Genomic DNA, 27738 nt, shown 5'->3' with positions numbered 1-27738 from the left:
GTGAAGTGTTATATCACTGAACAGAATTATTACACTCATCAGTTTTGAGTTGCTTTTATATATACTGGTTCACAAGAGCCAACTCAATGGAATTAAAATCTTAAGTATGTTGTACCAAAAATGAGAAAATGTGATATGAAGACATTAAGAGATTTTCCTCAAGCCACAAATAGAGGAAAAGATTAATTTTTCTCCTTCTTTATGGGGAAACTGAAGTTCACATAAGCTAAGTGACATTAACAAAGCCCCCTCCACTCCATTCACTACACCGCAGCCAAGAACTTCCTTTTTTTTCTTTTAGACTGAATCACTTTTACTGATACATACATCAGGTTACTGAAATGGTGACTTCTCCTTATGCATGCATAAGGATGAAGAGATATCTATAAACTTAAAATATATATGTAAAAAGATTCAACATCAGTTTGATATCAGTATCCTCATCTCATCAGAAATTCATAAGCCAAACTAAATTCACATAATCAAATTAATTTTTTTGGCAGTTGGACTCAGCCTCAAGTAAGCACAAAAGCCATGTTCCACCCCTTTTTGCTTTAGCTATTTTTCTGAGGCCCGTGGTTGGCCTCAGATTCTTCTGCCTAACTGGGATCATGCCACCATGCCCAGTATTTTGTTGAGATGGGTCTCACTGCCAGGGCTGACCTCCAACAATGATCCATTTGATCTCTACTTCTTGAGTAGCTAAGAATACAGGCATGGACTACCACACTGAGCCTCAAACTTGAATCTTTAATTTAGATAACTAAGGAAATTTCTAGTAATCTTGCTAGGATCTTCCCCAAGGAAGACATCCATAGATGAGACATATCACAGAAGTTATCTTAATTTATGGTTGGTTCCTGGAAATCACGGTTCAGCAAATATCATCTAGTTAAATTTGACTCAATCTGAGGACATTGAAAGGTCCAGAAGAATTTACATTCTTTTTGTAAGTTCCCAAGTTATCTGAGGTAGCTACATCATCACTCCTGTTACTGATCCCTACTGAGTCTAGGGAAATAAAAGTTTGGAATGATAGAAGAAAAACCATATCCTGATACTTATAATATTTTAATGATGTCTTAGGCAGTAGAATGAAATCTGTTTGCACAGTACTTGCAGCTACCCAAAGGCTTCATAATATTTTCAAGACCTAAGGCTCAGATGGGGCATGCTCTTGCCCACCTGGTCACACTTCCATGACACAGGGACAATGTATTCTGTGCCCTCTCATTGTGGTCAGGAAACATTTTCTACCAAAAATGTGCTGGCAGTCTGTGGTCTGCATTGCATTTTGAGCACCTCCTGACCCATGAGCAATAGAGATCATCTACTGTTTAGAAGCTGACCATGAAGGGTTCCTGCACCATTGTGGGAGTTGAGAAGAGGGGATGATGAGGATGGTGACCACCTCCAAGGTCACTGTGGTGTTCACAGTCAATCCAAGTCTGCTCCTTCCTTTTCTTCCACCAAGCTCTTTAACATGCCTATTGGGACTCTTGTAATCTAACCCTACACCTGCTCCCATACCCATCTCTGGGCTCTCACCACACATAAACATACCACATTACAATACATACAATTGAATACAACACAAATCATACCATACCACTCTATATAACCCTTCTTTCTCTCTCACACACATACCACATCACACACAGTACAGTACATACACACACACCCCACATATAGACCATATTCATGCCACGCCCTGCTATGTACCATCTCACACCACACATAGACTATATGTATCACCCTCACACACATATACATCCCACACACATCCACATACACAATACATATCACACAACATGTTACATTATACATACACAATACACACATGCCCTACCTTATCTCCATAATACTAAATCCAGTTCTCTAAATGTGCCTGGATCCCTATTGAGTCTGGGCATTTTTCTGCCCACATCAAACATTCTGCCTCACACCTCTCGTTCTTGTGTGCCTCATTAATTCCTCCCGGTTCAGGCCCAGAGCTCCCCTTTGGAGCAACCAGCACTAAGCAGGTGACCTTTCTTTGCTCCCTAAGCCTCCCCTCTTCTCCACTACAGTTCTCAGACCCCTTTCTGCACAGGTTATGAGTTTGTTCCATTAGGTCAGCATCCTTATTTTTATTGCTACTGTCTTCCCAAGTCCAAGCAAAGGCCTGGCATTCAGTTATCATTTGTACAACAGAATCTATGGGAAAGGAAGGAGAGGAAAAAACAAAGGCTCTGCTAGAGCAATAAACCTTGTTCTCTTCATCATGATTGCTTCAAAGTCATCATCTATCTTTTTCCCTGTGTCTAACAGTTTTCAAATCATTTTCTCATTCCTTTGATGATAAAGTGTGAATAATATATGCATTTATTTTATGGGAAACTTGAAAATCATAGTGGATGTGAGACTTAGCAAGTTCATACAACTTGAAGTAGGGGTATATCACAAGCTTAGGTGGTTCTGACTTTGGAGTTCAAGGTGTTTTCCACAATTTACAACTCCACAGACTCTATACTGGAGAGACTAAGTACCAAGCATGTGGGATCAGTTTGTCTTTTGAATCATGAGAGAGACTATAGGCTACAGTCAGTCACCAGCTCTTCCTTCAATTACCCAGTCCTACCTGTAAAGGCAGCCTGGGGATCTGAAGGGGTTGAGGTGTTCCCTAGAAAAGAATACACTCACCCACAAAAATTCCAAAGGTGACTCCATAGTTTCATTTCTCATGCTCTTTATTCCCAGGAGAATTTTCATATATAGAAGTTAATGCTAAACAATTTCAATAAAGAAACAAATTAGCCAGGTGGCAGTGGCTCATTCCTGTAATCCTAGCTACTCAGGAAGCTGAGATTTGGGACTGCCATCAAAGCCAGCCTGGGCAGCAAAGTCCATGAGACTCTAACTTCCAATTAATCACCAGAAAACCAGAAGTGGCACTGTGGCTTAAGTGGTAGAGTGCTCACCTTGAGCTATAGACAACGTCCAGACCCAAAGCTCAAGCCCCACGACTGACAAAGAAAGGGCTGGGCAGGTGGCTCACTGATAGAGTGCTTGCCTTGTATGCATGAGACCCTGGGTTCAATTCCTCAGCACCACATAAGAGAAAAAGCCAGAAGTGGTACTGTAACTGCTGAGGGACAGCTCCCAGGCCCAGAATTCAGGCCCCATGACCCACAAAAAAAAAAAAAATAGACACACACACATACACGTACATGTGTGTGTACCTAATGGATACTTACACATACTATACTATATCTGTATTTTGGAGTTAAGATAAAATAGTTCATGAATTATTTCTGATATAGAAAGATGGCCAAGACATTCCAAATTAGTGAGCAAGATATTTAGACAGTATTTGTGCTAAAATCACATCCCTAAAAAATAATGATACTAATTTCAATGATAAATATAAATGGCCCAGAATACTAAGCATGTCAATAAAAGATTAACTTAGGCTGAGGTAACAAGAAGGAGGACAATAGTCAATATTTATTAAAAGCAGAAAGAAAACAAGTGAAGGTTCTGGAGTCTCGATGGATGCTGATGAATTTAGTGAGGTGAGACAGTCGCAGGAGAGGAAGCCACATGTGTTATATTCCAGTCTCCACTCCTGTAACCACATATTTCTAGAGGTAAAGAACACTTTCTTGGAGGAGAATTCTCTACTCAGGCAGAGGATGGCAGGCAAGGTTACATCCATGTTCAATCCATGCCTGTAGCCTTAGGGGCTTGGAGCACAGAGGCCTGAACACTAGTTCGTGCCAGCTCCGATATCCCAATGGAGGGGATGATGCAACTCATATACCTGAAGCACCATGTTCTCAAGTTGTCTTCAGTCTTCCTTTTTCCAAGCCCCTTCATTTCATTGCCACTTTAGAGACTTCTCAGTATCTCCTGATGTCCTCGGTATAATAACAGCGACACCATAGCAAGATCTACAAATAATGCTTCTCAGTCATCTTTATTGTAGCCAGTTTTGCTTCAACAATGACACCTCTCGAGACTTCGTACTCCAAGTACTTGAATTATCACCATAACATGTGGAAAAATCTCACTCTTTAAAGTCCAAAGCTTCAGCCCAGAGATATGCAGCTGGAACCAGTCATATAGCTAGCCCAGGAATGTGCAGGATTTCAGTGTTAGCCATGATACCCAGCCCCACAATCTTGACCCTCTATGCCATCTCCATGTAATGAAAACTTACTTGCTAAGATCCAATGGAAAAGATCCTCTTCTACGAACTTTGGGCTTTTTCCACTCGAATGAGCCTGAGGGAAATGATTTCACTTTGAAAAATGAAATCTCAAGGCACTCAGAAACAAAATCTAAAAAGTGAGCCTCGCACTGTTGTCTCATACCTGTAATTTACTCATGAGGCTGGGATCTGGAGGATTACAGTGAAAGGCCACTCTAGGCAGAAAAGTTCTTGTGACTTCATCTCCAAAATAACCAATAAGAAGCAGGGATGAAGGCATAATTCAAGTGCTAGAGCATCAAGCCTAGCAATCAAGATAAGCAAGTGTGAGGCCCTGAATATCACTTTTAAAAAATCTATAAATTGAAACTCATCATGGGCAAAAAACAGACATTACTAAAGTCATAGCAATTCCAAGAAGTTCAAAGAAAGCAGGAAGTTTAGAATGAAGAGGAGGAAATACTTCCTTACACAAAGATGCTTAAAAATGAGATTTTGAAGCAAATTTTCGGGGGAGAGGGCACAGGCAAATGACTCACCTGTTACAGTGTAAGTGTGCTCTGTGTTTTATGCTTCACAAGTGCCACAGGGACTCAGGTGGGGTAGGACATAACACTCAGAGTGGTAGGATATACCCCATACCACACCCTTTGATTTGCTTTCATTTACCAGCCTTTCCAGCCCTGAGAAGCACAATTCTCACTATGGGTTTCCTCCTCCTCCTCCTCCTCCTCCTCCTCCTCCTCCTCCTCCTCCTCCTCCTCCCCCTCCTCCTCCTCCTCCTCTTCCTCCTCCTCCTCCCCCTCCTCCTCCCCCTCCTCCTCCCCCTCCTCCTCCCCCTCCTCCTCCCACTCCACGTTCTTCCTCTTTCTTCCTCTTTCTCCTCCCTCTTCCTCCACCTACCTCTTCTTCCCCCCCTCCTTCCTCTTCATCCCCCCTCCTCCTTCTTCATCCCTCTTCCTTCTCCTACCCCACCCCAAGCCAATACTCTAGTCCACTTTTACAAATGTATATTGTTACAGTAGGTTCTTATTCCTCTGCAGGGATGTGCTTAAACTTTGATTCACTTATTTGTTGCTTTCTGCTGTCACTGGGATGACAGGCATATACCACTAGGCTCAGCTTCTTCTGCTAAGATTTGATGTCTTCTCTGACTGGGCTGGCTTGGTACTTGATCCTCTCTATCTCAGCCTTCCAAGTAGCTAATATTACAGATGTGAGCTACCAGTCTCCTGTTCAGAGAGTCTTTTATGAGCTTATTTTGTAACTCATTCCAATAACTTCCTTGGAGCTATCACAGTTGTTCATAACCAGAAACACTTGATAAAGTAGTGGAGAGAGCTAGTTTGAGTATTGGATGAGCCTGAGATCTGATCCTAAGTCCGCCAGTCAGCAACTGAGTGGCCCAGAACAACCTCTAGGCTCTAGATTGTCTCAAAAACCTGACTTTCCAGGGTGTCATGAAAAAATTAATAGAGCTCTGAACAAGGCACTAAATGCTCCTGGAATTTATTGATACTTGGTAAATAATAATAGCAATAGTAATATCTGTAGTGGCTATAGTTATTAGAAGGAAATACATTTCCTCAGAATCATGGGACTCTACCATAGCAAGGATAGGCACTGAAACAGAGAATATGGAGTCCCAAACCCTAACCCTGAACACAGGAACTACATAGTCTGCAATCTGATGCAGTTCTGCCTGCCTAATGCAAATTCTTTTTTTTAAAAAAAAAAGTAAATTCTTGAAGTAAGCCTAGGCCAAAAGGGAAATGGACAAAAAAAGTACCCAAGACTGCTTGACCCAGAAATGTCCAGAAGCCTTACAGAGGGTAGAGAAGGCTGAGGACAAATGACAGTTTAAATCTCTTTAATCTTTTCTCCCAATCCTCACCCAACAGTGAGGATCCCAACAGCCAGGATCTCTGGTCCGTTTGTTGGGCCAGGGATTGGGGAGGGCAGAGAATCCTGTGTAGTTAATGCCAACAGCAGGAACCTCTGACATTCCAGGACCACAGAGAATAGAGCCCATCCTGAGCCTGGGGTTTTTCCTTGGCACTTCCCCAAGAACAGCTGTCAGGAAGCAGCCCACTGGGTGCCCTGGCATGGCCAGCTGGATTCCTGCATTCTGACTCCTGCTGCTCTACAGGAACCTGGCCCAGGGAGAGCATTCCTGTTTGGTGAGCTGCTCTCCTCAGCTGTGACAGGGAAGTTTTCTAGCCCTGGGGGTCTGATCTCACCCTGGTCACTCCCAGGTTCCAGAAACTCCTTTCTTGATGGGACAGAGAGAGGAGCAGGAGGAGGAAGAGAGGAGAGAGAAGAACCAGACAGGCAAGAAAGATATCCAACACTTAAGGACAGGATTGAGTCATTAGTACTTTTTTGGCCATGAGTCAGACATGTACCAGCTAGGTGATCCTGGACATATTGGATCCCTGGGACTCAATTTCCTCATCTGCAAAACAGATTGGGGGGAAAAAAAAAGTCTACTGATTATTTGTAGTTTTAAAAACTGTTGTTCCTATAGAAACAGATTGGTAGACCCTATATTCATTGTTTTTTTTCCTACTCAGCCCCAATCAGGCTCTCCTCCAGCCACCCAAGTGGACACCGCCAAGGTACTAGGGAATAGGCAAAAAACTCAAGAGGCAGGTATCCAGGTATCCTATTTCCAAAACTACCCAACTGGACAAATGCCAGAGGTGGCTTTTTCCAAAAAGCTTTCCCCAGGTGGTGGTCTCTGCCAGGACCTGTATTGCTATTTCTGTATTTAGAAACCCCTCCCCCTCCAGTAATTAATGATTGATTCTCAGGCAGTGCCACCAGGAGGCCCTAGAGCAAGCTACTGGCCATTTCCTGAGTGTGCAGACTAGGTAGAAATCCCATGTGGCCGTGGCAGGATTGGACAAGTCCAGGAGGGAAGAGAATAGTGTAAAAGCTATACGTACCCACAGCAATTCTGCCCTCAAAAAACTCAAAGCAACAAGGAAAGTCTGTGCCCTGGAGGTGACAACAGTGCTGGCTCTCCTCTGTCACTAGCTCTGCTGCCCTCCTTTAGGCCAAAAAACATTCACTGTTCCCTTCAAAATCATCTCCATCAACACATATATTCTTCCCCTGCCTTGCATATCTCACCAAAAGATTGAGCTCCCCTTCCTTTTCCTCTCCATGCATGGATCTTACCCAGTATCCCAGACAGCTTTTCAAAAACTCACCACCACCATGCTTTGGGAGAAAGATGAAAGGAACCGACTTCTACAGCAAAATGTTAGAGGAGTTTTAACTCTGCCCTTCTCAGCTATATTGCTCCTGCCTTTGTAGTCTAATAATAATTAACTTTTGTACAGAGCTGTAGTTTTCAAAGGGCTTTCACATTCATAACTCTATTCATCCTCACAATAAAGCCACAAGGTAGGTCTTAACCTCCCCACACCCACCTACACTCACATCCTACAGAAAAGGAAACTGAGGCTTAGAGGGAAAAATGATCCCACTTTAAGGTGGGTCAAGAACCCTGACGTTTTGTGTGTGTGTCAGTATTGTGGCTTGAACTCAGTGCTTCACACTCTTGCTCAGCCTTTACAACTCAGCTGGTACTCTACTATTGGAGCCATGCTTCCAGTCCAGCATTTTTCTGTTAATTGGAGATAGAGTCTCTCTGACTTTTCTGCCCAGATTCTATGAATCCCAATCCTCAGATCTCAATCTCCTGTGTAACATTACAGGTGTGAGCCACTAATACTTCCAACTCAAAGTAGAAAGCTGCAATTTTCTTCCTAGAGGCTGTTCTTTTTTATTTTTATTTTTAAAGGCTGTTCTTTAGGTCCAAAAATGGTCCTTCATGTAGGAGAAGGTAGCTCTGTAGGTAAGAAGGAAGGTTGTCAGTGGGGGGAAGAAGGGGAGGTGGTAGGAAGCTTCTGCTATGGCTGATCTCAAGAACTCTTATGCAGAGAAACTTCTGAGAATTCATGTCCAAGGAGCCCCATGTTTCCTTTACTGCAATATCTAGGTCTGAGGTAGAGAGACCCATAGAACATTCTGTGACATTCTTTTTAGGGGGGAGGGATCCGGTCATGGGGCCTGAACTCTGGGCCTGGGCGCTGTCCCTCAGCTCTTCATCTCAAGGCTAGTGCTCTACCACTTGAGCCACAGTGCCACTTCCGGCTTTTTTCTTTTTGCCTATGTGGTGCTGAAGAATCGAATCCAGAGCCTCAGGCATGTAAGGCAAGCGCTCTACCACTGAGCCACCTTCCCAGCCCCAGACTTTTCAACTTTTTAAAGGCAAGCCTGAGTTATTCATATTGTTCTACTTTTGCATTTTAATATGGGCAATGAATTAAAGTTTTTTCAGAAAAAGAGTTTAAAATAGTAAGTGGGTTTAGACCACAGGTTGTTGAACAATAATCTTGGCAAAGAAGCATTATATGAATCAAGTCTAAAAAAAAAAACTGAATGACGTGCTGGTTTTAAAAAGTGAAATCTTAATTTCCCACTGAACTGAAACATGAAATAAATTCATTTTGAAATCAAAGTCAAAGGAAAGCTTGAAGTCTTTATAACTTAAAGTAAAACTAATTAAAGATATTCAACACACACATATATATGTATAGATGTATTATTTTGATATATGATACATATCTCAAAATATATGTATTAAAATATATGTATTTTCCAAAATATATGTATTAAGAAATTAATATCAGAGAGGCTGAGTTAGGGTACTGACTGATGACATTTCTATGGTTCTTGGTCTCAAGTAATCAGGAAGAATCTAGGAAACCAGACCTGATTTCCGATTGTAATTTTGTTTATCTCTGCAGCAGAAGCTGACTGTGTTCTTACTGCTTTCTGGTTCTAGAACATGATTTTGCTGAGTGTCCTCCTACTATCTGCTGTATTACCTGCAGCTTGCAGAAGGGGTTTTCTCAGAGTGCCTGGATGTTTTTTCTTTGAGAAGTAATCCTGTTCAGCTGTACTTTGTTTTTATATTAAAGTGATTTTTTTTCAAATGAGTTCACAAACAGGGACAAAAAGTTTAATCTACTGATATTTCCCTTTAAGAACTTTTGCTCAAACAGGGGAGGTAGGAGGAATATTTATTTTGTTGGTCAGTAAAAAGAACATTGACCAGAATAGATATATGACTTTCAATTATTATTGACATCTGTCAGGTCCTTAGCTTGAGTAGAAATTTGTGGGTTTTCAGAACTTTTGAACAAGACAACTTAGAAGCAGCTCAGAGTACTACCTCTCTGGTAAGAGGGGAACAGAGTCTCTGTCATTCCACTGGCTCACCTTCAGTGTCAGGGCAGAGGTCATGAAAGAACATTGGCTTAGGGAGTGGGGGTCCTTAGGACTGATGCCAAGATCCACTTTCATCCTGATAAGTTTCTACCTTCTTTCCCATGGGGGAATCTAATGGAAGAAGCTAAGAATCTGAATCTTTCAAAACCACAGCAGTTTACAACAATTTTGGAGAAACATTTAAAATACTAAAGTACCACTTGATTTTACTTAAAGACCTTTAAAAATGGGGAGGCTCCATTCAGTACCATATATATTCTTTTCATGAAACAATTACTGCCAGAGAGACAGACAGACAGACAGACAGACAGACAGACAGAAACAGAGACAGAGAGACAAAGAGAGGAGAGGCAAGAAGGGTAGAGGGGAGGGGAAGGGAGGAGAGGGGAGGCAAGGGGAGGGGATGGGAGAAGAGGGGAGCCAAAGGGAGGAGAGGGAAGAGGGGGGAGGGGAGGGGAGGGACAAAGGGAGGGAAGGGAAGGGAAGGGAAGGACCCTGTCCTAGGCCCCTCTACTTGCTTTCTTCTCCATCTAATAGCTTAGCCTCTCTATGCTTCAGCAGCCCCTCAAGGCAACACAGCCCCTCAGAAGCCTTTAAGGCTGTTTCTCTGCAGTAGTCCTAAATCCAGAGATCTGGCCTGAGGTTAGGGTACTGCCAGGGCCTTACTCCATTGATTTATAAGTACTTCAGGACATTTGCTTCCACATGCTCACACTCTTCCCTATACCCATAATCCCTCCTCCACAGAGAAAAAAGCTTCTCCAGTCTACCTAAAGAACACCTTTTTACCCTCACCTAAACCCCACAATGAGAAATGTTGGGTCCAAGAGCCAAGGCCACAGGACAACACAGACCTGTCAATTCTAAAGCCCTTCTAGGATGAGGTGAAATGCAATCCCTCACTGCTCTTCTCTCAAACTTTTCTTCCAACTTCAAAATTTTCAAGGAACAAGGAAGAGGATAGGTGGCTGTACATGTCTGCCTGCACAAAGAGGAATTTCAATGGTTTGGGATATGACCAGAGAAAACAATTTCAAGGGCAAGGGCCTGCCCTGGAAGAAGTTGGGAGCATCCTATTAGCATGCTTCCACTGAAAGAACTGGGCTTCAAAACAGAAGTTCCTTCCTAAAAAGTGAAGGTTTGTTCTGGGTGAGCTGATCAGGGGAGAGCTGAGAGCCATGGATGTCATAGAGGAGCTATGTTGCTTATTCTGGTGGTCAGCGACCCCAAGAGGCTCCAGAGAGCCTCATCCTCAGACCTTAGGCCTTTATCTCCCACTCCTCCAGCATTTCCAGGACGGCTGAGTTAGGGCTCAGCTACCTTCTTCTCTTCCCTCCGCTGGAAACAGAAGCTCCAGCAAATGTTTCTAACTCCTGAGTCCACTCAGCCATGTCCCCCTTGCAAAATCCTCCCCTTCCCGCACCCCCCTGCACCCAGCCAGCCAATCGGCGGCCTGAGAGGCTCACCAGACCCATCTCCCAGGGCCTTGGCGGGATAAAACCGGTCGGAGATGCCGAGTGGATGGGAACAAACTTCAGAAAGAGGAGAGACACCCGGCCCAGGGCACCCTCTCAGGTGGACCTAGGCAGTGAAGGCCTGTGTCCGGCCGGCCAGGTATGCCACCCAGGGGTTAGCAAGGAACTAGATGGCTGGGAAAAAAAGTGGGAATTCAAGAAATGAGAGGGTGCAGGGAAGTCTGGCAACCCTTTTCTTCCCAAGTCAAATAGGTGAAGGCTGGGACAGTGGAGGGAGAGGATACCGGGACTGGAGTCCCGAGCTTCCTCTGTGCCTCCAATCCCGGATCCTCCGGACTGATAAGTGAGTTAGGCCTGGCTGAGATTGGCCTTACTTTCCCCTCACCCTCCCCGAATCTTGGCACGCGCGATCGATGGAAGTCTAAGGGACAGGGTTTGGGTAGATGGTCTAAGGTTAAGGGACTTGAGTCTCATGCCCCTTCCTTGGGTCTGTGCAGGGCAGCGGCATAGCGACGTAGTGCGGCCGAACCTGAGTAAAAAAGCCCCAAGTGCTCTGCACGCTGAGCGCGACTCCCTGGCGATGCCTCACAACTCCATCAGATCGGGTAAGGATGCGGCCGAGCCAGGACCCACGAGCCCCGGCGGCGCCATGGAGCGTCGGTGCGTGTGCTCGGGTCCATAGGGGTCCATAGGGCTCGGGAGCTTCAGCTCCCGGCTGGCAAGACAACCTTGTTGGGGACGCAGCTTGGGGCGCCTTGGGCCTAACTCTCCGCTGGGGCCGCCTGGCTGTTTTCCGCGTCCCCCTCCACCTGACTGAGCCTCCCTCCCCAGGCTTTGGTTTCTGCGGACTACACGGATCGGTGAGGGGTTCTCTGTGGGGTCACCGGGGGTTGTACTTTGTGCTCCGTCTTGCACTACAGGTTACGGTGAACATCCTTCGCGTTCTCAGATCCGTGGCCGCCTGGGTGCTGGGCTTGTAGCTCCCTTGCCCCGCGACCTCTGCGCTCCCATCTCAGGATTCTTCCTGTGAATCCCCTAACAGGACTGTGAGCTCTGCGCATCTCTCATGCCCTCGAGAAAGGAGCCTATGGCCGAGGGTCTGGGAGCCAGTGGCATACTCTGGTGTTCCGGGATTCTCTTGCCCTTCACCGGGCAGACGCCGAGCGTCTCCTGCGGGGTGTCTGCGGGCGAGGACTGAACTGCTAGCGCATCCGAATCCGCCTCCACACCTGCGCCCGGGGCCTAGGGCCTTCAAAGCGCTTGTGCTTCATGACTACCGTGCCGGCTCCCGGGGCTCCGGACCCAGGCCAGGCGGGGTCTGTACCGGGAACGAGTCCCCCAGGGTCGGGAATTGGTGGGCACGGCCGCTCTGACGCGCAGCCTGTGCGGACAGCCAAACGAGGCGCGATTCGGCCCGCGGTGATGGATGGAGGACGGCCGGCCTCGGGGAAGGCGATTTATGGGGCCAGGGCTCATCGCTATCGATTTGGGCCGGTGAAGTGAAAGGAAATCAATATTCTCGGCGAATAGGAAGTCCTCTTCCGCAAACGGGACATTTGTTATAATAAGGAGAGCGGGAGCCGGCGCGGCGCTGGCTGAGATCTCTATTTAGCCGAGAGCGCCAGGAGGTCAGGTTGTGCTGCGCAGTGCCGGGTCGGAGCGCCAAGGCTCCTCTAGGAGGGGCACCGGTAACCTCCAGGGGCGCCGAAAGGTTTCTCCTCTTGGTTCGTTCTAGATCCGCAGATGGAGCCAGCAGCATGCTTTCTCCGTTGCTCCAGCTGCCTTCTGAGAAAGGGACCAGAACCGTGCCAGCCACCCTCTGCGGACCTGGGGCAGTTTCTGGGGCTGCCAGGTTAGAGAGCTAAGACCCCTCACGCAGACACAGGGCTAGTGAGGCCGGGGACTAGGCAGAGATGCCTGGCATCCGTTACCCGGCTGCTCGCAGAAGCCAGGCGTTCTCCTCACACCACTTTCTAAAGCCAGAAAAAGGTGTAAATCCTTTCATCTTTAAGCCAAACCAAGGTACAATACCCGACGTCGCCCTTGTCTTGGGGATCAGGACGGTCTCCCAGGCCTAGCGCGTGTGCCCAATGCCATCCCAGGCTGCTCCCATACACTTCCGCCGGGTTTTGGGAGTTTTTTTGTTTGTTTGTTTTGTTTTGTTTTTGTTTTGAGAGTTTCGCTGTTTACCCCCACGACCTTTGGGTGATATTTGGAGGAATGGGTGCTCAAGGTCTTTGAATTTACCGGGTTGTGGGAGACCTTCCCCCGCCCCTCCCCGACGCTGCTGGGGAAAATAAAGCAATCACAGCCTCTCCGGTTGACTTTAAAAAAAAAAATCGCTTCTTATTTTCATTCTAGAAACATTCATTAGAATTAATGGGAATCCAAGAAGGAAAGACAAAAGGCACGATTTATTTTTACTTTATTTTTTTATCGACAAAGATCTCATGATGAGACTCGGATTTCCCATTAGCTCAGATGCAAATCACTCGGGGATTGGAGGAGGGAGCCACGGTCCCCTGGCCCGGCCAGGTATTTTTTGGCGAGGGCGGAGGGGGTGGGGGAGGCGGGTATCAAAGTGACTTCTTAACTCTCCAAACAAACAAGGCTGGGGGGGAGGGAGGGAGGGAGCCTACATTCGTTTAATTTAGTGCTTTTTTTTAAAAAAAAGGAAAAATTGCTTTAAATGTCTCTGTTTAAGGTTATCCCCAAATTCTTTCCGACTCTCTCTATAGGTCGAGCTAAATATAGGCACTATTGCCTATATTTAAAACTCAGTTCATAAGCTGATACTTCTTGTTTTTATGAGCCCTTTTCTCTCTCTCTCTCTCTCTCTCTCTCTCTCTCTCTCTCTCTCTCTCTCTCTCTCTCTCTCTCTCTCTCTCTCTCTCTCTCTCTCTCTCTCTCTCTCTCTCTCTCTCTCTCTCTCTCTCTTCGTTTTTAGCACCCCTCCCGCCCCGCACCTTCTTTTCTAAGTTTATCTGTTTGTAGAGAGCTCTCATCGAAGTTTTCTCTAGACTCCTGAGTGTGAGCAGCGGCTTGGCTTTTCGCGACATCGTGGCCGGCCAAGCACACCATTTCTAAAAACCCGAGACACCCTAGAAAAGTTTCCTGCACGCTTCTGCCCCCCAGGTTACCGAGGCTCACCCTCAGCTAATTTTGCTTGCAGAACTACAAAGCTTTGTTCCGAGGAAATGGTGCTAGCAAATTATTCTGGTGCCAGCCAGCTAGTCAGAGCTAAATGTTGGGTAAAATCCTCGGGATTTTTTGTTGCATCAGGGAACAAAATTTTCTACAGCAGAAAAATTATTTTGTTTCAAAGGTTCATGAAAATTAATAAATGCCACATACATATTAAAATGTGAGTAAATATGTCAATGAGAAAGAATTCTATAAAAGCAAGCCAGTTGTCATCAAATTTTATAAGAAATAATTTGCAGTCCTCATAATAACTTACGAAAAAAGTCAAAGATGAAATGTAAGATCAAGGAGAAAGAATACCACTTAGTTCCTGATCGGAGATCAGGAAACTAAAGCTCCTGTCAGTCCTCCTGGTTTTAGACTTGGAGGAAAGGGGAATAAATATATCTCAGGAAAGATTTGTTTCTTTTCCAGGTTTCTTGCCTGGTTTGAAACAAGGTCTTTTGGGAGAGGAGACATAGTATTGAGGAACATAAAGAGGTATTGGGGTTCCTCAATTCATCTTTGTTAAGGTCTATCCTCCCACCCTGCTCAATGCAAGTTAATTAGGAGATAATTTAGTTACTTTGTGAATTAGTTTTAAGATAAGTATCTTTTCAAGCTTTGTCACTTTAATTGCCCCACTGATTGATAAGAAGTAATTATTTCTAATTGACACTTTTTTGATGTCTATTGGAAGCATTTATCTCCGGCCATTTTGGGCTGGAAGGAAAGTTAATTAATTTTTTCAGTCTATATAAAAAAACGACTAATTTTTCTGAAAAGGACAAAGGGAAGTAAAATAAACAAAACAAAAACCAATCTCATGGAACTTCAATTATTAAGAAATATTCTGGTTCAAACCTATTAATAAATTAAAAACTTTCTATTTATGGCCCCAAATCTCTAATTTTAATGAAAAGTACATTTTGGGGAGAATGTACATTTTCTCATGAATAAATTCACAAGCTCTTTATATGCCAACTTCATTTTGGATTGAGTCCCTCTACTTGATAATTAATTTACAAAATGTAAAAGGCAGTGAAATTTTACATGTAGAAATGTAGAAACAATAGAATGCTCAGAATAAATGAAATCATTTTTGTAGTCGTTAATAGAAAGATTTACTAGACCATTCTTGTTCTGTAATTATTGATGGGGTCAGTATAAAGGTGAAACTTTACTTATGGTGACATGCCATCTCATAACTAAACCTTGGAGTAAACAGTTTAATAATTTAATAATTTACAGACTCTAGGACAATTTTTAAAAATTCTATGAGAAACAAAGAATAAAGAGAGAAAGAAAGAAAGTGAATACGAGGTAATAGCAAAGCAAAAAAGATAGGAAGGTGGCTGAGAATAAAATGAAAGTGCTAATCTCAGAAAGGAAGGCCGCCAGGTGTATGAAATCTTTGCTCTTCAATATAAGAAAATTGAAATCCCATCTTCAAAATATATTCTTTTGAACACAAATTCTTTATCATAGACACCTATTCACCTTTTCTTCCACCCTAGACTCTTACTTTTCTATGCATAAAAAGGTAGAATCTTTGAGAGTCAGTTGGTCATGAGATTAGGTATCTGACTATCAAAGTTTTGATTTGAGGGTCCAAAGAAAGAAAGTAAGAAAATAATCATCGTGCTCTAAGGACTTACCAATATATTGGCATGTTACTATTTTAATTTTATGAAAGCCCCTGTACTCTTCATCTCTAGTTCCTATGCAGTCTATTCATATTCACACTTGTGACTTACTAACAGGAGACTATATTTGTGAGTAAACCCAAAGTAAAGATACACACACACACACACACACACACACACACACACACACACACAGGCATTAGAAGAACATAATTATGCAAGATTCACTTCAGTTAGATTAATTTCAGCTAGTGCCTTTTCAATCATTTATATATAAAATATTGTCTGTTTATAATGATGTTTCTCCCAGATTACTCGGAGCTGAAAGAATGAGGAAACATTTTAAATGAAAAAGAAATTTAAGACGCACAAACAGCAGATAATATCACATACCAACCTCACTACTACCAAAACTGAAAAAATATAAATAATGCAAAAAATCAGCAAGGGAGAGTTTAGTAATGGAAAATTCCCCTGCAATTAAATGAAACAGTAATTTAGTGGAGATATGCCTGAATGAATTAGCATTTATTAATTGGTTCTCATAAAAACAATCTGTGTGTGTTTAGGGAGGGTAATGTAGAAATTATATTTTTCCATAGGAAATGTCCCTCAATACTTGTATCAAATTATGTCATCAGTACATTCTATTTTGTGAAAAGTTCCAATTCTTTCACTGGTAAGTTTCACCTGAAGTCTCCCACCCCCAGCAGAAATAAATGAAATGGGCCCCCCACTTCTCTTGGTACATTTCCAAACATAAAATTGATGGGTGTACACACAAACAGACAGAATCTACCATTCTTAGGAACATCCAAACCACATCCCCCAAAAGATTGCCAGATGACTCCAGTTTTCTGGGGCACAACTCACTGAGGCAGAGAAGGCTCCTTTGTAGTTTTGGTCCTCTCCAGTATACTGGAGCATCCTCACTGGCTCTGGCAGGAACTGCTTTGTAATCTCAATGAGGAGCTTGCTGGGGTTGACTGGTGCATGGATATGTTTACTTTCTCTTGCCACAGTTGATCTGTCTTTAGTTCTAACCATTTTCAAGGTGCTCTATTTATCAGTCCAAGAGGTGCTGAGTTCTCAAGCTAAGAAGCTTTGAGCTCTGTTGTTCTGAGTACAGAAGAAGCCAAAAGATAAAAGAAGCAGCTTCCTTTTGGAAGACAGTGAAAGAAGGAGCAGAGGGAGGGCGAGAGGAAAGTGGGAGGAAGAGAGGGAAGGGAGAGAGGAACAGAGTGAGTCCCCTATGAGATACAGATAGTTTGTTTTTAAGTTGAGACTTAGGTATATGCTGAGACACTGGTTCCCCATCAGTCCTCACTTCTTTCAGAGCTAGAAGCTGAGCGTGAACTGTACATGAGAAGAATATGCCCCCCACTCTGTCCTTTGAAGGAGAGGACTCAAATTGTAGACCTTAGCCTACGTTGTTTTGAAGAGGAAATAGGTGAAATGCTTGCTTCTACCAGGGCTGTTTGGAGGCTGTTTTTGGGGGGAAAGTACAGAAAACAATCCAGCCTATGGTGAATAGCCCTGAAATGGTCTCTGGAACAGGATGGGTGAACAGAAATTAACTGCACACTTATCTACAGTAATGACAGACTTTCAAGTAGATCTTGCGGATTGATGGTTATTTTTATCACGTCCAGAGTTAGTCTGACAGGCCTATTTGGGTTACCAACCTGCTCCAGACCCCTCCACAGCCACATGATAAGCAAATGTCGGTCATTCAAGCTACTGGCCAGGAAAGGATCTTCCTGAGAAATTTGCTATTTAAACATGTAATTCATGTTACTGAGTTTGGGCTTCACCTTGGCGTTCCACAGAATGGGTCTGGGTAGAAACATACCTTTACTGAGTTTTGTTCAAGGTCAAAGGTAGTAAAGTTCAAGGCTCCTCAGGGTTACGTAGGCCCTTTTTCTGTTTATTTCTGAAGATCCCCCGCATCCCACGAATAGTCTCAAATGTCATATGAGATATCAAGTATTTCTAGGGCTCCTCATAACAAGCCTTGTAGTCACTCCTGACCATCTAATGCTACTTTTATATCCAAAGAAAGAGAATCTGTCCACAAAAGCCAAGCTGACACTCACTTAGCAAGCTTTCAATAAATGGAAGCTACAATTATTGTTGCTGAGGACTGTTACAAGTGTGGTGCTGTGCTCAGGGCAGATATATACATCATCTCATTTAATTCCCATAATTCTGCCCTGAAGCTATTGCTATTGATGTTTTTATAGAACAAGTAGAAAACTAATGCTCAGAGAGATAGATCTGACTCCATTTTCCTGCCCACTACTCCTACCCACCCAAAGTTTCATCAGCAACTCCTAGTCCTACCAGTAGAACAATAATCCACATCTGCAAACACAGTGAAAACTCAGCCAGAACCCTAAGTGCCTGCACTAGTAGAAACCTTTAAGGTCTTCTATGAGCTCCTTTCCACATCCATGTCCTCAGCTCTCTAGCAATTAATTATCATGAACACCATTTCAGTATGATCCTCCATCTTCCCAGCTGTGAAATGGGTGATGTACTACTATCATGATATCTCTCCTCAAAGTCACTGTAGGGAGAAAGAAGGAGAAAAACTTTTAAAAAAAACCCACAGGACTATAGTGTTTCTGCTTACACCAGAGAAAACAGCCATCCTTAGCACCCCAAAAGCTTGAAGGTCTATAGGAAGCTTAGTTCTCTACCTTGGCAATTTAAGACCCACACTAGTCTGGGTCCATTTTAGGGATGGATGAGTATTTGTGGCAGAAATAACTTTGCAGTCACCAGACCTGCCCACCATGCCAGGGACTAGCACTGGACAGCCCTTTCTCCATGCAACACAGCCAGAAGTGGTAGAGGCACTGGATGGGTGTCTCCTACATTTAGCTTCATTCCCTCTGCAGTCTCCTCAGAGTCCCTCTAACTGAAGGGTTCAAAACCAAAGAAATGTACTCACTACTTTACTTATATAACTGTAACCCCTCTGTACATCACCTTGACAATAAAAAAAAACAACAAGACTTTTGTTCCGTTGATCCTTTGCACAGGTTCAGTTTGTAAACATGTTTGTAAGGAGGACCTTCTTAATAATTTTATTGTTTCAGGTGGACAGTAACTGGGTTGTACTTGAGCAGCTTGTATTTCTCAGATAAAAACCTATCTTTGGCTAAGAAAGAAGAAGCACTTCTTCCCTTCCTTCTTTTGATTGTATTTTTTTCTTCTTGTATTTGGCTGCAGTGGTCAGTGTTTTTGTCTTTTCCATTCATTTTCCTAAATGGCCTTAGAGTGACCTGGGTAGTTAGTGCTAATTAGTCTGCTGAGACATAATGCCACTCTCAGGTCAGCACGGCAGAAAGGTCCGGATGCTGACTGGGTGATGCATCTAAGAGCGAAATGGCTTAATCTGTGTCATCATGTGAATTGTGTGTTTGCACACACCAGGGGACTAACTCTCTGTGTGAGTTGCATTTTTTTTAATTCCCCAGTGTTTCTAGAAAGACAGTAAAACTATTATTTTGGGGAATAAGCTCAGGGGCCGTGAGGTGTCAAGAGGGTGAGGGACTTTTGAATGAGTGTAAAGCCAGTGCACTGTGGCAGCCACCTTTCACCAAAGTGCCTGCTTTGCCAGCAGCAGGAGGAAGATAAGCCTTGAGGCTTTGTTCTTAACCCAGACCTTGTTGTTTTCTTCCAGAGTGACCTTATACAAGTCAGTTGTCTCTCTGAGCTTGATTTCTAAATCTGTGTAAACTAGAAGGATGTTGTAGAACTTCTAGAAAGCAATGTAAGTAAAAGTGGTGTTTTCACTGGGCAAAGAGCAGTTAGTCAAGAAATTGTTTTCTGCCAGATACACTGATAACCAGGGAGGGAGGTCTTCAGGGCACATTTCCAATGCTCTCTTGTCTTAGTACTTTCTGTGAAACTTCAAATGGGTAATTTGAAACCCAACTTGAAACTGCGTTTCTCTGAAAATGTGGGACAGACTTCCACATAGCCAAAACAATAGGCACATCATGTATTGAGGTGAAAAGGAGAGGATAAATGGGCTGGGTGCTGGTGGCTAAAACATGTAATCCTAGCTATTCAGAAAGCTGAGGACCTGGAGGATGGAGGTTCAAAGCTATCTCTGGTAGAAAAGTCTGAAAGATTCCATTTCCAATCAGACAGCAAAATTCCAGACTGGAGGCATGGCTCAACTGGTAGAGTGCCAGCCACGAATAAGAAAGCTTAGCAAGAGAGCTGAGGACCTGAGTTCAATTCCTAGTACCAGCACAAATAAATAAATAAATAAATAAATAAATAAATAAATAAATAAATAAATAAATAAATAAATAAATAAATAAATAAAGTGATACCTGGGAAAGTTGGCCAAGCTTCTCTCAGCTACTGTTGGCTGTTAGGTAGTCCCATCTAGGAAAGGATTTCCATTTCAGTTTCCCAGAAAACCCAATAGTAGGGGGAGCATTAGGCATATAATGGAACAATCTGTCTATGGACGTTATGTTAGAATCAGAACACTCAGGGAGTTAGTATTATGAATTTGTCTGAGAGCAAACAGAGCTCATATGAGTCTGCCCTGATTCTTTGTACACAGTTAAGATGCCAGAGACAAAAAAACACTTATCTTAGTAACTTGTTTTGCTTTTTGTTTGTTTGTTTTCTGTTATTGGGGTTTGAACTCAGGACTTGGATGGTTTCCTTTAGCTTGTTTTTTGTCTGTTTGTTTTTTGGTTTGGTTTGGTTTGGTTTTTGGTACTGATCCTGGGGCAAGAACTCAGGGCCTGGGCATGGTCTCTGAACATTTTCAGCTCAAAGTAGCACTCCTATCACTTGAACCACAGCTCCAGCTCTTTTTTTTGGTGTGGGGGATAATTTTTCTCAAGGGGGGACATTGAAGATAAGAGTCTCACCGATTTTCTTTTCCAGGCTATATTCAAACCAGGATTCTCAGATCTTAACTTTTGAGTAGTTAGAATTACAGGCGTGAGAGCCCTAGGCACCTGGCTAAGACCCTGCTTTCAATCAACATAGATTCCATATTGACTTAAAATATTAAAACCCATCATTTTCTGTTTTATCCTGCATTTTTTTTAATTTCACCTTTCCCACTTACTTTTTTATGGTTTCCTATTTGGTGTAATAGTAATACAGCTTTGGCATGATGGCAAATGCTACTGACATCTAAAGGTCTGAGTAGTGAAGCACCAACCCTTGACATGAGCTATGTTGTGCTCTTTGATTCCATCACTGAGACTGGTCCATGTTCCTGTGCCAAAATGGAGCTGATGGCAATGGGATGAATTCCTGATACTCTTACTGGGGTGTATCTGGTCAGGTGTCTTGCTATGACATTGAAGTGGGAGCAAGGAGGCAGAAGGATGTTAGTACTGGAGGCAAGCTAGGAAGCAGCTAGAATCTAACTCAACTTTAACAAGTCCTCATGGAGGCTACCTGCCACATATAGAACACCATTTATGGTCAGGAGAGAGAAAGTAAATGATTGGGATTTGACAAAATCCATTATTTCATTTAAAGAGAACAGACACACAGTCTCTGAGAGGGGAATAAGCAGAGTAAACCATTCAAGGACAGGACTAGAATAAGCATTGGCAATTCAAGGGTGGATATAGAGCTGCTTATCCACCAGGGAGTATCAGCAGTCATCTTGAATAGCCATGCTACCACATCATCACCACTGGTAGATAAACCTCATCTGGCCTTCTAAAGTCTTCTAAAGGCCTTGAACATACTCCAGAAAGGCAGACTATGAAACTATGTGAAATTAGCTCCATGATAGTCTAGGCTAGGGATCCATCTAGTGTAGCCTGGAAGCTCAAAGCAAAAGGCCACAGTGCTGTAGGTGCCAGTATTGTGGAGACATGCCCACTTCTGCCAAACCTAAATGCTTGCTGGAGACTTCCAGTGCTCAATTCCTGTGCCATCATAGTTTGCAAAATTTGTAGGGCTTTTCCCACATCCTTGTTGTTGACATGTCCTTCTGTTCTGAGATTCTGTCTTCCTTAGGGCCTGGCTGGTTGAGCCCTATTAGCTATAAAGTATTTACTTTCTGTACTGTAGTGTAGCCACAGTTATGTACAACCTTCTACTGATTGCTTTGCCAGTGTTCCTCAATTTGCCCACATGGATGGTGCCTGTCTTGAGGCCAGGGAACTTATCCCCTCCATTGGCACTGATAAAATGAACTGTTCTTTAGGGTTAGCTACACCTGGCTTTGAACCCCATTCATCTGTTCATATCCACCTGACTTAAGGAGCCATTTACTTTGTCAATCCAGTGGGACTCATCAGTCCTGCCTCAAGATGGGCTGATGTTATGTTTGTGAAGCATTTGAACCCCACATCCTAACTATACTCAGCCAACCTAGCTCCTATATCACCATCCTCAAAGACTTCCAGTTTTCCTTTCTTCAATTCCCCAAGGCCTCCTATGCCTACATTTTTGAGGCTGTTTGGAAGTCTACTTTGCTGAGGTGTATTCATCTCTGTGGTTCTTACCTTCTAGACTACAGCTACTTGAGTTCCAAGCCAGACAGGTTCTGCATACATCTGAAAATTTGTAAAGGTTTTTGTTATAGAGAATAGTCCACTTAGCTTAAGGTGCATTCAAGGCCAGGAACTCACAAATGAGGCCATGGCACCACATAATATAGATGAGGAACCTGAGGGCCAAAGAAATGTGCCTTGATCCAGATCCACAGCCCTTATAGCAGAGCCGAGAACTCTGTCTCAAAACCAGGGCTTTCTCCATGACCCTGTGGTGCCTCCCAGGGTATGGTCTGGGTAGAGTGAGGACTTTAAGCTGAGGGAACAAATTCAGGTTGTGGCCAGTTCTGATGGAGCAGGATTCAAGAGTAAAAAGACTAGATGATAGAGCCTCCTTCACCTGCTGATGAGAGCTGGGAAGCCCAATGAGAGCTTCTGGTACACACAAACATATAATCACACCACAATATGCATACTCACACTCATGGATACATATGCACAACACTTACACCCAAAATACAGAGAGATACACACTTATATCCAAGTAGGTCTGAAACTAGAGAGAGGCTCTGAGGTGTAAAAATTTTAAGGAAGCTCTCATTCTCAGGCTTATACAAGGATAAAGTCAATCCTGAGATTGAGTGCCTCCTTAAATTTTGTATCCTGGATGCCTGGCTTTCCTTGCTCTTGATCCTCATATATGGTACACTCATATACCCACACATGTACTCACAGACATACAGACATACAGATACACAATACTCATTTTCTTACAATATAAATATATTAAGAATAAACGTTTACAACATATATATGTGCATATTGAACGTTGTCCTAGATTTATAGGTGATAAGAGACAAAAGAATGCCAAAGAAGGGCTGGGAAGTTGGCTCAATGGTAGAGTGCTTGCCTTGCATGCATGAGGCCCTGGGTTCGATTCCTCAGCACCACATAAGCAAAAAATAGCCAGAAGTGGCACTGTGGCTTAAGTAGTAGGGCGCTAGCCTTGAGCTGAAGAGCTGAGGGACAGCACCCAGGCCCAGAGTTCAGCCCCCACAACCGACAAAAAAAAAAAAAGAATGCCAAAGACGGTTCTCATTCTCAGAGACTTGGAGAGATTCAACAGGTGTAATTGATCCTGGTTGATTCCATAGTTGCTAGGAAGGACAGGATCGTGGATATGGTCAGGGACAGTAGAATCCTAGTTACCCAGGGAATCTGTTCTGTGTTGTGGTCCTATTAGGCACTTAGAGCTGTGGGTTTCTTGTTCTTGCATCCTATCTTTGACATCTAAGTAGAGAAACAAAAGTATCTCTCTATCCTCTCTTTCAACTCTGTTCTTTCACTGACATTATGGAATGATGGGACATGGGTATTCAGGGAGGTCCTGACTTTGCATTCTGTATTATTACTTTTAGTTTAAGCCTAGAGTTAGCCAACCATTTTCCAGTGGCAGTCCCTAGCATCACTTGATCTCTGCGGTTCATGGTCATTTTTTCTAGATCAGGGCAAAGCTAACAATTGGGTATAGCAAATAGCAGCAAGGCTTAGTCTTTCCAAAATACAGCTTGTTGATCCCTGTGAGGATAAAGCACTGGGAGCTACAGGCTGAGGGATGTCATGGATATACTCTGCTCAGATCATGAGGATATCTTCTCTAGCATTCTTCCCTCACTAAAACTTTATGAGCAACCATATTCCACTGAGGTCCCTCGGTTTTTGCCCCACAGCCTGAAGAACAACAGTGTCCTGGCTTAATCATACCTGTGCTCACTAAGACCTGAAGAGGGAAAGTGAAAGTGAACAGCAATGCCACAGATGCATAACACCAGGCTTGTTTGTTGTACCACTTGCATGGGCTGTTTACATGCTTGTTGCAAATAATATGGTGGTATCAAATATTTTACACATTTGACCAAGCAGTATTTGTGGAACTTTCAGATATCAAGGTGAGCAAAGCTGGTCATTGCTACAGTCTAAATTACTAGCAAGAAAAAGTGCATTTGTGAAGAAAATACCTTTAAGTTTAAGATGTGAATGTTTCTATTTAGGAGCAATTGTCTTTTCTTTTCCTTAGAACCTAGGATCTGATTCAACAACACAATGATTTTACTGTGTTAAGCTCATTGTTTCATGGTATTGTTTTGCAGAACACTGTGACCTTCTAGATGTCCTATGTCCAAACCAAGTGTTAGAATAGCTGGTGTTGGCATTAGACTAGACTTGTCTGATGTCCACAGAGTGGCCATAATTCCCTAGATAAGCAAAATAATAGGCTCAATATTCTTTATTTTATATAAAAGCACCTCTCAGTTATGTTTCCTAGCAAAACCCCCTTCTTCTTAGGTGCATAGCATGGCTCATGTATGTTGGTCATTTAAGGAATCCAGCCAAGTATGACAGACTTCCCAGTACTCAGCTTCCTAGGCATGCACTTACCCATCACTTCCGTCTTATGTTCAGCTTTCCTGGTAAACACTTGGGGCCATGATTTCCCTCCTTAAGATTGCCTCTGAAGAGCTTGTTACCTCTGAAGTTTTAATGAATATTGAAGAAATCATAATTTCTTTTGTCTCCTTCTGGGCAACAGACACAGACTTCTTGGTCTACTCTCTGAGAAGGCTCCTATTCCTGGCCCTCCACTCTCCTGTGTGGAGCCTCTCTTCCCTCCTTTTAACCCCTTTCTCTGATAGGTGAGTGCTCAGGATGCTCTGGGCACTCTGTGCCCAGATCTTCTCAAGTTTTGTTCTGACATCTAAAGAAGTATCTCGTGCCAGTTATTTTCTGACTCTGATTCTTCAGCCTCATGCCTGGCTTTCTTTGGTACCTAGAGAAGCCCTGTGTAAATCCATCACTCTCACTCTCTGCCATTTAATTCAATTACCTTTGGCTTTTATGATGCATCCTCACCCAATCATGCATTCTTTGGCCATTTGAAGTTTTTAACTTCAAATGATTTCAAAGAGCATTATTACTTGATTAAACCATTCAATAAGTAAATGTCTATTAAACTCTTTACTATGGCAGATGTGGAGTTAGCTTCAATGTTTGAGAACTTAGATCAAGTGCCTATGCCTTCATGTTGACATTACAGAGAGAAAAAAGCAAACTGGACTTTTACCCACAACCAAAGGAAGAAAGGAAAGGCTTCAGTCCTGACAGCCAGAATGTGCTGAGCTAGTGGGGAGAGGGAAGCTAGCTGGATGCCACCCAGCAGGTGTGACCTGAGGCAGGGGCAGGATCCCATAGGTGGTTCAGGGAAGGAGCAGCCCAGCAGAGATATGGAGACTCAGGAGCATGTGCACCTGTGAGGGAGACAATGAAAGAAAGATGAGCAGGATCTGGGCCAGCTGTAAGGACAAGGTAACAAGAGAAACCAGGCTAGGACACTAATTCTAATCTTCTCGCAGAACGTCTGTTTAGAGCATTTGACTAATCAGCACAAATTCCATCTTGGACTGGCTTGACCTTGCACTTCTGTCATTGGCAATTTTCAGGTCCTTTTTGCTCTCTTGCCAGAGCTATCTACTTTCCTGACTCTGTCCCTCTTTGGGACAGAATGTTGTTTTTACTAAGTAGAGCAGCTGTGGCAATAGTGTGTGATAGCTAGATTATTCACATTATCAAAATGTTTTCATTTCTCTCCTCCCTTGGCCTTGTTCCAGAGAAACTTAGCCTGGTGATTTTCCAAAGTAATCTTAGATACCTGCTTATACTTCCTTTTAATCCAAACATTAACAAGCCTTTTAGGACAAACCATTGGTATACAATCCAGAGCTCACCTGGCTGACCCTATTTCCCACTATTTTTGCATACAAAACCATGTTCCAGCCAACTAGTCATTGTTTCCAAAACACACAGTATACATGCCCACCCCTGACAAATGCTGCTTCTGGGAACAACGTCCCTTTGCTTGCTTCTCTGATAAGTTTGGCTCAAGTTCCACCTCTTTCAACTACACCTACTCAAGCCTCAGGATTTTCATTACTATGCTCCCTGACTTCCACTGCCCCTGTTGTACTCCCTTCCCCTAGCTCTTAATACCTGTTACCAACATAGCTTGTCATGTACTTGGCCTCTTCCAATGACACCCTATATCTAGAACTGGTTTAGACCTTTCTGTAGACTCAGCACCTCATATAGATTCCTGTAAGTAGGAAAGACTCCACAAATGTTTGTGTTGGTTATTCTACAATGATATGGTTTACTTTTTAGCATACTTGAGTTTTATATGTGAAATTTTCTCAATGTGAAGCACATCTAATTCTTTTCCATGACATTGGCATCATTACTTTTCCATTTTCTTTATAGTAGGTGGCAACTAGTAAGCTGAGGAAACGAAATGCAGCCCTTCCAGGAATCCAAGGCAGCCATCAAGATTGGAGGATGTCTCTCTGGAGCATTTTTTGGTCTTGAGGCTATCTTTACAGCATACACACTCAATTACAGGGTAGCTGAGTTGGGCAGTAGAGGCCACAGGAAGTAGAAAACATGAACATACATTCTGATCTAACAGGAGGTCTGCCTGGTAGACATGGCATGAAGGTGTAGCAAAAGAGTTAGTTGAATTTAGGTCAGAACCTCTTTTTTTTTTTTTTTTTTGTAGGTCATGGGGCTTGAACTCTGGGCCTGGGCGCTGTCCCTCAGCTCTTCAGCTTACGGCGAGTGCTCTACCACTTGAGCTACAGTGGCACTTCTGGTTTTCTGGTGGTTTATTGGAGATAGGAGTCTCACGGTCTCTCCTGCCCGGGCTGGCTTTGAACCGCGATCCTCAGATCTCAGCCTCCTGTGTAGCTAGGATTACAGGCAGGTCAGAACCTCTTAAAGGGCCAAGAGTTCATCATTCTTAGAGGCTGGGACTAAAAACTTCAAACATTTTCTAGAACATATCAGACATATATATGTATTAGGTGAAAAAAATCTTTCTTGCCCTCTTGCTCTCCCCCTTCCCATCTTCCCCTTGCCTTACTTCATTTTTTTTCTTGGTTTTGGAGTCCTGTTTCTCATTTGAGTCTTTGACACAAGAACCTCAGAAGCTCCTGAGATTCTTTTACAAAATATAGAACAATGGAATTTGCATTCTTCACAAGTTCCCAGGGATTATTTTGTAGATCAGACCTAGGAGATGCCTCTAGTTTGTCCCCCAAAGGTTCATGTAGTGGGGACTTGGTCCCCGATGTATTGGTATTGAGCAGTGGGGACATTTTTACAGTAGGGCTCAGTGAGAGATAATTAGCTCATAAATGTCTACTGAGAATATGCCAGTTCTCTCAGGACTGGGTTAGTTAATATGACAGTGAGTGTTTTGTGATAAATAAAGGCCACCCCAAGTGTTGGGTATTTTTTCTATTGTGATGGCATATTATGATGCAACACAAGGTCCCAGTCACATGTGACCACCTAAATGTGGACTCTTCAGCCTTTAGAACCATAAACAA

General features: G+C 43.3%; 1 protein-coding gene and 1 long non-coding RNA gene across 12 annotated transcripts in view; one reads left to right on the top strand and one right to left on the bottom strand.

Annotated features, from left to right (window-relative positions):
- Positions 1-3458: 3458 nt before the first annotated feature.
- Positions 3459-7451, bottom strand: LOC138821173 (uncharacterized). 2 transcript variants are annotated; one of them, XR_011370088.1, is made up of 2 exons: positions 7408-7451; positions 3459-4265 (listed from the first exon to the last, which is right to left on the bottom strand). It is a non-coding gene; the product is annotated as an uncharacterized lncRNA (long non-coding RNA). The 2 variants fall into 2 exon arrangements; XR_011370087.1 differs by lacking the exon at positions 7408-7451 and adding an exon at positions 4356-4649.
- Positions 7452-11009: 3558 nt separating this feature from the next.
- Pax8 (paired box 8) overlaps positions 11010-27738 on the top strand; it is a 59275-nt gene continuing 42546 nt past the window's right edge. For 9 of the 10 annotated variants that reach the window (XM_070013273.1, XM_070013268.1, XM_070013266.1 and 6 more), the window contains exons 1-3: positions 11010-11110; positions 11469-11576; positions 12707-12823. In XM_070013273.1, the coding sequence (XP_069869374.1) occupies positions 11552-11576; positions 12707-12823 (142 nt within the window). In that variant the 5' untranslated portion in view covers positions 11010-11110; positions 11469-11551. The remainder of the gene's footprint in view (positions 11111-11468; positions 11577-12706; positions 12824-27738) is intronic. The other variant, XM_070013269.1, reaches the window with a different exon arrangement.

Source organism: Dipodomys merriami, unplaced genomic scaffold (assembly GCF_024711535.1).
Source record: "Dipodomys merriami isolate MVZ:Mamm:240054 unplaced genomic scaffold, mDipMer1.0.p SCAF_90, whole genome shotgun sequence".
NCBI classification, from domain to species: Eukaryota; Metazoa; Chordata; class Mammalia; order Rodentia; family Heteromyidae; genus Dipodomys; species Dipodomys merriami.
This window is presented reverse-complemented; position numbering and strand designations above follow the sequence as displayed.